The sequence below is a fragment of the Terrapene carolina genome, unplaced genomic scaffold (genome assembly GCF_002925995.2).
Source record: "Terrapene carolina triunguis isolate 2854851 unplaced genomic scaffold, T_m_triunguis-2.0 Scaffold233, whole genome shotgun sequence".
Classification (NCBI taxonomy): Eukaryota; Metazoa; Chordata; order Testudines; family Emydidae; genus Terrapene; species Terrapene triunguis.
In genome coordinates, this window is record NW_020664584.1 from 12,787,670 (window position 1) to 12,797,737 (window position 10,068).

Sequence of the window (10,068 nt, forward strand, 5' to 3'; positions counted from 1 at the left end):
GGCTAAAAGCCCGAATGCTGGGCAGTGTCCGTTCTGATCTACATTCCTGTGAGCTAGGGAGAAGGGTTTGGGGTTGAATGTCACGCAGTTATTGTTATAGACGAGAACTGCTCTTTCTCAAGCATACTCATACTGACTGTCCTTTGCCCCAGTGGGAGCCTTGTGAAGCAGACAGTGAAGGGAAACACACCGCTTCATTACTGCTGCCTCCACAATAAACCCGAGTGCCTCAAGCTCTTTGTGAGAGCCAAAGCCAGCATTGCCATCAGTAAGTGACTGCACGGGCTCTGTTCTCCAAACAGGGAAGAAGGTGTTGGGGTTGGGTTCCTTATTTTTTACTGTCTCACTCTCAGGGCCTGTGTCTGCTCTCTGCACCTTGCATGTCTTACTGGGAACAGAATAGGAGCCCTTTGCACCAGGTACTAGGCCAAATGCAACAGAAGACGGATGAAGAACCAAGTGGCTTTTATACACAGAATGTGTAGCATTGACAATCCACAGGGCAGTGTGTCTCAGGAGCAGCGCTGAGGTGCCCCGACAGGGTCGGCAGTACATGGTGTGTAACAGGGATTATGGCTTAGCTCGGGTTAGAGAAGTCAGGTGCTGATCCTTGATGACTCAGTGGGCTGTAAGAATCCTGATTCCTTCAGGAGATACCTGGACAGGAGAGGCTGTGACTGTGAATGTGACAACCATGAGTTTTATACAGGAGTGACGATTCCAGGCCACAGGAAAGCAGATATTGCGGACCCACTGGCTCGGAGTTACTTGTATTTTAGTGACCAATGGTTTTGAAGCAGCTCTGAGCATGTTTGAGGCGTCACTAATGCCTATTAAGCAGATGTAGAGAATTCCAAAACAAAAACCTTGTTACAGTTAAGGTTAAGTGCAAGTCAAGAGCCGTCTTACAATAAACCCATCTTAAACCCCTCAGACATTAACAGTTTGGACAACAACCTATACTCGAGCACGTGCACACACACACACTTATCATTAAAGAGAAAAATGCTCAATGACCACCTCCCAAACAACCTTAACTCTGCCCCTGCATTTGTGTTAATATGTTAGGCCCTGACCTGACCTCTGCTAGAGACAACAGCAGTCTTTGCTTTCACTTTATTGGGAGCTCCCTTGGTCCCTTGTGCTCCTGTTACCTAACCTTATATGTGTCCTTCCTCTAGTGTGTAATTCTGTGTCTGATTTGTGATGATATGCACAGTTCCTGTGTTAATATAATGAATGTGGATCTTTCTCAGCTGGTGTAGAAGTTCTGGTTAGTTCATACAGTAGCTTTGTCTCTAACGATATGTCTTTAATTAGGGGTGCATGGTATTAGTAGTAGGAAAAAATCACTCTTTGGATGGGTTTACATGCTGTGCCGATGGGCCCTGTAACAAACTTTAGATGCATATTGTGCCGGGGTGTATAGACCCCGTGCAAACAAGGAAGGGCTAGCCCCACCCCTTTGGCCCCGTGAATCATGTCGGATAGGGAGGAGGCCTTTTAAAGAGAGGACACTGCAGTCAGCAGGGTGGGAGTGGAGCAGGATTGCCCTAAGCTGCAGACTGCAGGAGTGACTCCTAGCCAGGAGACCTTCACCCTGAACAACAGACTCCCAGCGTAAGATGGACAGGCTGAGCCTGACTCAGAGGCCCGGCCAGAGCAATTTCCCCAAAACCAGTACCTTGGTGCACTGTAGACTTGCTGCCCCCTCCCCTTTTGCTGGGGTCACTGGGAGGGAGTATCCCTGAATGCGTTGGGGTTTGTGACTTTCATTTTTGATACCCCACTCTGGAGAGACTTAAAAGGGCCCACAAAGGGCAGAGCCCCCCACCCTCAAATAGTAAGGAAGTGGGGCCTGGGCTGGGACCCCCCAGTGCAGATAACTGGGCATTGTTAGGTTCCTGCCCTCCCCCACCCCCCAAGGGAGGAACCACCAAGGACTCTGTTACACATATGAATTCAGGGATTCCTAAATTGATAAAGTGCCTTTAATTTGGTGGATTGGATTTTAGCTTTACAAAAAGCCTGATTGATGACAAGGGGTACCAGATGTGATAAACACAGGCCTATCTTAGACTAGTCTTGGGATTTTATAAATGTTATCTCAATTGCTGTAAGCCAGGCAGTGTGTGCTGGCTGGTGGAGAGCTCCAATCACTCCAGGAGCTACAATCAGTGAGGGTAATTCCTGCAGACCTGGGACAGGTAGACAACTCCGGAGAAGTACCACCCCCCAGGGGAAATTGCACAGACTAATTCAGACCATTCAAGAGGCCCAGGAGACAAAGAAGAGCTTGTAAAGGCCCAGCCTGAACTGGCTGAGGAGGTCCTGCTTTTGATCCAACAAACTGACATGATCCTTTGACCAATGGGGCAAACCCTACCCAAAGGATTGAAGGACTATGACCTACCAGAGCCCCCACGTGGATGATAGGTGACCTCTGATAAGCTAGCATGTGTTTAGACCTTTCTTTGTTGTATGATATATTTCCTCTGTAATACTTTTCTCCTAAAATCAATGTTCTATGCTCTGTGAAATCTGTCTGGTACCAGGTAATCCCTGTCTGGTACCAGGTAACTCACAGACCTTGGAGGATCAAAGTAAGACGCAGGTGCTGAGCGAGGTCAGATCTACTGGAATAATCACCGTGAGTTGCACAGGGACAGCAGCCTTTAAACCCCCAGTCTGAAGGGAGAGGGGAGATGGCTGGAGGCCTGAGATCTAAAGGGTGCCCTTGAGCAGACCACGGAGGGGGTCAAAGGTGCAGTTACCCTGAAATGGTGACACAAGCTTTCTATAATAAAAGTAATGTGCCCATGCTTTTAGGTGCAGTTCTGAGAGAAAGCGCTGTAATGGATGGATCAATTCGTTCATGGAGTGCGCTTTCTCCTGGCGGCACAGTTAAAGTTGTTTGGGTGCTGGGCATTGAGAAAGTTGTTGCTGATGTCTAAATTGTTTAGGTATCAATTTCTATCCATACCTGTTAATGTTGAGTGGGGTTGTTTTTATGTGTCCAATGTGGTCTCTTCTCTGGACTTTAACTGCAAATTGACAAAGTCTTTGGGTTGGAATCCCTGTTTTGGTAAGTCTCAGCTGGAATCCAAGGCCAGACTTCTCCCTGGAGAGCTCTGTGCATATCAGTGTAATATTAGTTAATGCTTTCTTGGCCAGATGTGCAGAGGTTTCCTCAGAGCAGCTATGGTTGTTTAATTCTTCCGCTGCAGATAAAGAAGTAAATAATCATTGAAGCAGGGGGCCTGGACGCTGGGTCTCCCACCTCCTGGATGAGTGCTCTCCCCACCAGACTACAGAGTCATTCTCATGCTTGTGCTCGCTCGCTTTCCCTCCCCCACCCGCTTCTTGCAAACTGGCGTAGGCGCCTAATTCCAAAGAGGGTTTCTGGCTGAGAATCACTAGCAGAGAAAGGCGCCTGCTTCTGAGGGCTTGTCTTCACTACCCGCCTGGATCGGCGGGTAGAAATCGATCTCTCGGGGATCGATTTATCGCGTCTCGTCGGGACGCGATAATCGATCCCTGAATCGACACGCGTACTCCACCAGCCCAGGTAGGAGTAAGCGCCATCGACGGGGAAGCCGCGGCGGTCGATTTGCCACTGTCCTCACAGCGGGGTAAGTCGGATCGGATACGTCGAATTCAGCTACGCTATTCCCGTAGCTGAATTTGCGTATCTGAAATCGATTCCCCTTCCCCCCCCCCCCCCCCCCCGTAGTGTAGACGTAGCCTGTGAGAGAGCTGGGGCTTAGTGCACACCCCTCTGGTTGGCATCTCCTCGGCGCCTAGCCTGCTGGCTTTTGTGATTTGCATTCTAAGGTGCACCTCTCTCCCCGATCCTAGGCGCCTACCTCAGGCTTTGAGAGTTACAAGGTGTTCCCAGGATTTCCTAGGTGCCCAAGAGTTCGGCGTTGCAATGCTCAGTGTCACCACCCTATGTCCTTTTGTGCATTCAGGCCTAAGTGGCTGAGGGAGCTCGACTCTATTCTGACTAGGGTTGCTAACTTTTGTTTCAAAGCTAAAGATGGGTCAGACTGGGGAGAGAGGTGGGTGTTATTCTTCTGGGCTCTGCCCAAAAAATAAGCTCCACCCTGGTGCATTGCCAGCACGAGACATGAGACACAGTAGATTATGTCGATGTTCAGAATATGATCGTGTGCCGACTGGGCTCCTTGAGCTTGGTTCTGCCTCGGCAGGGCCTGAACAACATTTGGGCTCTGCTGGGTTCAGCACCTTTTAGACTGGGGAAGAAATGAATTGTGGCATCTGCCCAGTGCCACCCACCTGCAGCACCAACATGAGCCGTTACTCAGTAAACGGCAGGTGTGTGGCCCTCACTTTCCTCTCTTCCAGGGGGAGGAAATAGCTCCCCATGGTGACACCTGAATGTTCGTCCCTAGGCCTCTGAGCAATCACCTCCCTGAGATGAATGAGGCAGGGCACCCCTTTCAGAGCTGCCGTTCCAGACTCAGGCAGACACATCTGCACAAGTGATACTTTGCTCACAGAACAGCTAGAGACTTCCTTTCTTAAAAAACGAGGGCTGAGATTCTGGAGAACAAAAAAGCAGGCGTGGAGCAGTACTGGTAGGGTGTATGGGCATATGCCGGCTGTTTTTGAGCCCTGACCAAAGAGCTAATAATCTGTTGTGCATGAGGGTATGAAAAATGTACCTGCGTTTGACCTTTGAGATTGATAAAGAATTCCACTTTAAAGTTCAGGCTGGCAGTAAAATCATGAGAACTAATTAGTGTCTGTATCTTTATCACGCATTTGTCAGTGGTGTCACACATTTACCTTTAAAGGCTGCCTCCTGTGACAGGAACCATTTAGTAGCAAGGGCTATTTGGTTGTTCTCTCCTCTTTACAGTCCCTGGCTATACACATATCTGTGCTCGTGTGCAGAGCAAATTCTGCAGGGGCCAATCAGGGGGCTAAAGGTGTGTCCTGATCTGAGGGAAGCCAAAACTCCCAAGGCTTGGCAGCCAAATGTTAAACTCCCCTGTGCCGGCGCCGCGCCAGGAGCTCTGAAATCCTGCATCCCACATAGAAGCCCCCAAACAACTCACTCACTCAGAGCAAGAACTAGAGGAGACGGGGGTTAGCATGGAACTCCCAGGGCAGCCTCCCTAGCAGGAACTGCCTTCGCGCTCACAGGGCTCATGACAGCTGCTTTTCCCCACAGCCAATGAAGCTGAAGAGACGGCCCTGGATGTGGCCAGGCGCATGAGACACTCCCTATGTGAAGAACTGGTAAGAAATGGCACCTTACAGTCTCCACCCTTGGAGTGTGAGCTCCACGCAGCAGGTGGGGCACTCAGTAGCAAGCCAGGGATTGGACCTCATTAGAAGGGGAAGGTGGCAGCCCCACCACACTGCTTCTGCATGGTGCTTCCCCGAGTTCACATTGCACTCCCTCCAGCATAGATCTAGCAGTGTGCTGGGCAAATAGCTCCCTTCTAAGGTCTTGCCTCTTGTTCAGTGGAGGTCCATAGCACTCGGCTTTATTGCCCATAGTTGCACAGTGCCAGCAAGACACCTAAGCTTCTGGCCCAGGCTGCACCGGGCTCCATGTGATGACTTGGCTGAATTCTGTGAGGTTGGTCTCTTCTTGGTCTGGAATCTGACCTGAACTTTGCCTGATTGGTAGGGGGTTCTGAGCTTAGGGGTGGGGGGAGAGATGGGGCTTGCCCCTCCCCCTGGCTCATCCAGGATCGCCTAGGAGTGCTGCAGGCAATGCATGCTGCTTCTGCTGGTCCTGGGTGACAGCTGGTGCCCTGATGCAAGGCCTTGTCTGAGTTGCTAGGGCCCATGAGGGATGCAGAGCAGGACATAAAGTGACCTCAGGCAGATGCCTGGTCTGCTGTTGCTGAGAGAGAATGGGATTTGTTCAGACCCCACTTGGGGGATGGGACAGCCAGTTTGGAGACATTTCTAGTGGTAGTGCAGACTTTGAGGTTAGAGAGGTGTTTCTTCTCCCAGCTAACAAAATCAGAGTCAGTACTGATGGGATATGGTCTGGATTTGCCAGGTTGAGAGGTCTCTGTGGCTATAGCTGCTGGGCTCAGAGCGGTCTGCCATGGGATGATCTCCCGCTGGCATATGGCAGGATCCCACACCCAGAGCCCAGAAACCACCCAGAAATCTTGCTTTTGTGCTGCCCAGGGCCAGGTGTTAGGGCTCCAATGCAAACAGCAGTGTCCTGGGAAGAGGAGGAAGGTTGTAGGAAAGTCCCCAGGTAGAGGTGGGGCAGCCTGGGCATCATGCTTACCAGCTGGAAACCATTGCTTCAGACTGAGGTGTGTCTTCCCCCAGGACCTGTCTCTGTGACCCTGGGCTGCTCACTCCACTTTCAGCCTTGATGCAGAGCACTGTAGGTGGGTATAGGAGAGAGTTTGACCTGAGCCTGATTCCTCTGTGTTCCAGCTGCTGCAGGCTCAAAACAATCAGTTCAACATGCGTGTTCACGTGGAATATGAGTGGCGGCTGGGCCAGGATGACATGTATGAGAGCGACGATGATCTGGATGAGAAGGTGAGATCCCAGCACACTACAGCTGTCCCCAGCTACAAGCCGAGGTTCTTGCCCACATATATATTGACTGGTATGGACGCAGCACAGACCTGGCTCAGCACCTCTTCCCATCACTGAGCCATTAACCAGGGCTGTGTGTGCAGATCTTGCCTGTCCACCTTATTGCAGCTGCCTCTGATCCTGCCTCATTTCCCTTCGAGGTTATCATGTGAAACTGTATTGGATGCTTCACTGAAGATGAGCAAAAATACGGCACCCATTTTCTCTTCCATGTTGTGCCATCAACGCAGGAGCTGAAACTGGGCTGGAATGGGATTTGCTGCAGCCATGCTGTTTGCTGTTTATCACCTGCCTTATTATTGTTACAATAATTTACCGGGCGTGGAACTCTTTCGTCCGTCCGTCTGCCTGCTTAGAAATTGGCACGACACATGCATGTATCGTGCTCAGGGAACTCGGCAGTTGAGGGTGAAAGAGCTTTTCAGCTGAAGCTTGCTGGATTGAATCCAGCCCAGGTTGCAGTGACCAAAAGTCTTCATCAGTTCACAGCTCCACATAAACAACACGCCTGTCTCTTCTTTTCAGTTGGGTTCCCCGAAGGAGCGCATTCTCCGCCCTCAGAGCTGCTACCATTCACCTGCCACTGCCTCCCAGCCATGGGGAAATGCAGCAGGGCTTTCAAAGGGTGCAATTCCAGCCCCCCAGGGGAAATTGCATGACATCTATGCACACCCTCACTCCCACATACCAGCAGCTTCTGGCTCTGCTTCATGTGTGCCGCCTCTTCCACCACGCAGTGTAAACCGAGGTGAGACTTTCCTTCATGGTAGCCCTGCCGCAGCAGTGGGGTTTGTGGGGTAGGGCCAGCCCCAGAGCAGGGGAGTCCGGCTGGACAGATTTCAAACAATAGCGATGCCCTTCCTTCTTATCCTAGGCAAAATTGGCAGTTCATTGTCCTGTTGGCCCCACTGACAATGCCCCATCCCTGCATCTCCCTGCCCCAACCCCGGGGCTGACCACCACTGGGCCAAGGCCTAGAGCAAGCGTTGTCAAAGCAGCCAGGCCCAGACCAATCCGCCTGCAGCAAATGTCTGTGAGGAAATGTCTTCAGTGAATCTCCATGTACGGAGGGCGGTGACCTCTCAGGGGCTGAGGCGGGGCAGCCCCCCAGGTACAAGGGGCAGCATTAGTAGCTATCCATGCAATTCAGTATCAGCCCCTCTAAGTTTTTGTCCATCTCAGGCCAGATTCTCAGCGGGTGTAAATCAGCCCTGCTATGTTAATGTCCATGTAGCTACTCTGATGTACACCAGCTGAGGCCCTTTCCACCGAAGCTGTCAGTAGCCCCCTCCCTGTATGTGTCCCCCTCCCTCTCCCTCTGCTCTCCTCTCACTGCCAGACTTGCTGTTGATTTTGTGTAGCTCCCAACGTGCCCCCGCCCACTCCTCCTGCCAGCCTGCTGGCCAGTGCTGTGGACCCCGGAGTCAGGAGGATCCTGTCGCTACCTCTGAGCATCAAGCACAGACGAACGTCATCAGAGCCTGTGCCCTGCTTGCCGCTCAGCCCCACGCAGCCCAGCCAAAGCAGCCTGGCTCCAGGTAAGGGACTGGCCAGCAGGATGGGGCTCTGTGGGGAAGAAGCTTGGGGAGCTGAGGACACTCGCTCTGTCTCCGTTGCCCTTGGATCCATCCCTGCCTGAGGTAGACACCGTTCCTGTCAGTCCTGGCCTGGTGGGCATGTCCAGCTCCCTGGGATTGCAGGGTCTGGCCCTTCCAGTTGAATCCTGGAAGATGCACCCCCCCGAAGGCCAGAGAGCACAGGGATGGAGAGGATCCCCAGATGGCAGCGGACTGAACCGTGCAGCTGCCAGGGACTAACCTTGCGCTAGCCCTTCACCCCGGATTGTTCCCTTCCCTGGGGATCTGAGGCTCCTTGGCCAGGCCTGTGGGGCATGGGGGAACGTACTGAACCTCGGAGCCGCATGTGATCCCAGTGCAAAGCATCTGCACCTGGGAATCCCTGGCCGTCCTGGCTGGCATAGTACATCGCTCCCAGCTCTGGGCCAGGCTCAGCTCTTAGGGGTGCTACAGCAGTAGCTGAACGCTTGCCCCGTGCCCGGGAGGGTGTCCCCGGTGCTGAGTGGGGGTGGGGCAGCTTGGATGTGTGCATTGCCCATCCGCAGTGGGTCAGCAGCTGCCGAGAAGGCACCACCCGCGGGCAACACACCACCTGCTTCTCCATTGCTCAGGCCATTTCTCTTCTCCCGGTCAGATTCTGGAACCTCCTCACCTCCCAAAGGCCATTCTGCAGCAGGAGACCCTCCCAGGAGACTGAGGTAACTCCCCATGGCTGAGCTCACTGAGGGGCAAGGCCCTGGCACCCCTTAGCCTTGGCCTGAGTTCATATGAAGCTGAGAGAGCTGGAGCCTAGTCACGTCACTTGGCTACAAGCCCCATGAACCTGGGACGAGCTATGCAGGGCCTCTGGGGATCACAGGGGAGAGCTCCCTGGGCAGAAGGCCTCTCTGTGGGGCAGGGTAACCTGGGGCTCTCTGGGAGCTCCCTGCACAGCTCGGGGCTTGTCAGTGTTCGGGGGAGGTGAGTGTCCTGATTGTGCCTTGCACCCAACAGGAGGCCCTGAAACAGGTGGGGGGAGGGGAGAGGGGGACAGGGGGACGCTGCTGTCTGCAGCCATTGTCTCCCAGGGCCGCTGTCCCAGGACTGGGACCCTTGGCGATGGCTCTGGGTGCCACGTGCTGCTGTTGCTAAATACCATGTCCCAGTGCCCTGGCATGGACGAGTCTGGCCAGCTGCCCTGTGTGATGGCCCCTTCCCGCGGGAGGGGTGGTGGCCGTGGCATTATGGTGAGGTGTGGGTGAGGCTTTGCCCTCTCACCTCCTGTCCCCTTCCCCATGGCAGGAGCCCCAGGCTGCCCTCCATGGAAGCTGCAGCACGGCTGGATGCGGCGGGGCTCCTGGAGGGGCTGCCTCTACCACTGGAGAAAGACCCCGGGCCAAGCCCATAACCCAGCTAGTGTCATACTCCTCTGTGGCTCTGCCTGCCAGTTGGGCTGGCTGGCAGTCAACAGCCAGCAAGGGAATCCCACAGAGCCCTGGGGCCCACCTGAGATCTGCTGCCCACCGATACGCGCTTCAGGAGCGCAGGGTACCTGGGGCCCCATTCTGCACCCCACCCATCCTCGTCCTGTCTGAGTGACCAGCTCTTCTCTGCGGCTTCCCTCAGCACCGGATCCCACCAGGGCACCAGCCACTCCGCCACCAAGGACACGACACAGCTTGGTAAGGACGACCTGAGCCCTGCTTGGCTACCAGAACCTACCCGCGGCCTGCCACATCGGGCCCAGCTTCCTGCCCTTGCACCCCTCACTTTGGAGGCACTGCCCGCCTAGCCCAGCTGCCCGCCACCATCCCATCCCTCTTCAACCCCCTCCACCACCCTTTGTCATCTCACCCCTCCCCCAGCCCCTCCACCATCCCTCCCCTCGCCCAGCACTGCCACC

The 10,068-nt window shown here is 53.9% G+C and overlaps 1 protein-coding gene across 1 annotated transcript in view; it reads left to right on the forward strand.

The window, feature by feature from the left end:
* LOC112113961 (arf-GAP with SH3 domain, ANK repeat and PH domain-containing protein 2-like) overlaps positions 1 to 10,068 on the forward strand; it is a 106,334-nt gene that overhangs the window by 89,438 nt on the left and 6,828 nt on the right. The window contains exons 17-23 of the mRNA XM_026656842.1: positions 153 to 268; positions 5,201 to 5,268; positions 6,442 to 6,549; positions 7,135 to 7,357; positions 7,971 to 8,147; positions 8,821 to 8,884; positions 9,792 to 9,847. Coding sequence (XP_026512627.1) covers positions 153 to 268; positions 5,201 to 5,268; positions 6,442 to 6,549; positions 7,135 to 7,357; positions 7,971 to 8,147; positions 8,821 to 8,884; positions 9,792 to 9,847 — 812 coding nt within the window. The remainder of the gene's footprint in view (positions 1 to 152; positions 269 to 5,200; positions 5,269 to 6,441; positions 6,550 to 7,134; positions 7,358 to 7,970; positions 8,148 to 8,820; positions 8,885 to 9,791; positions 9,848 to 10,068) is intronic.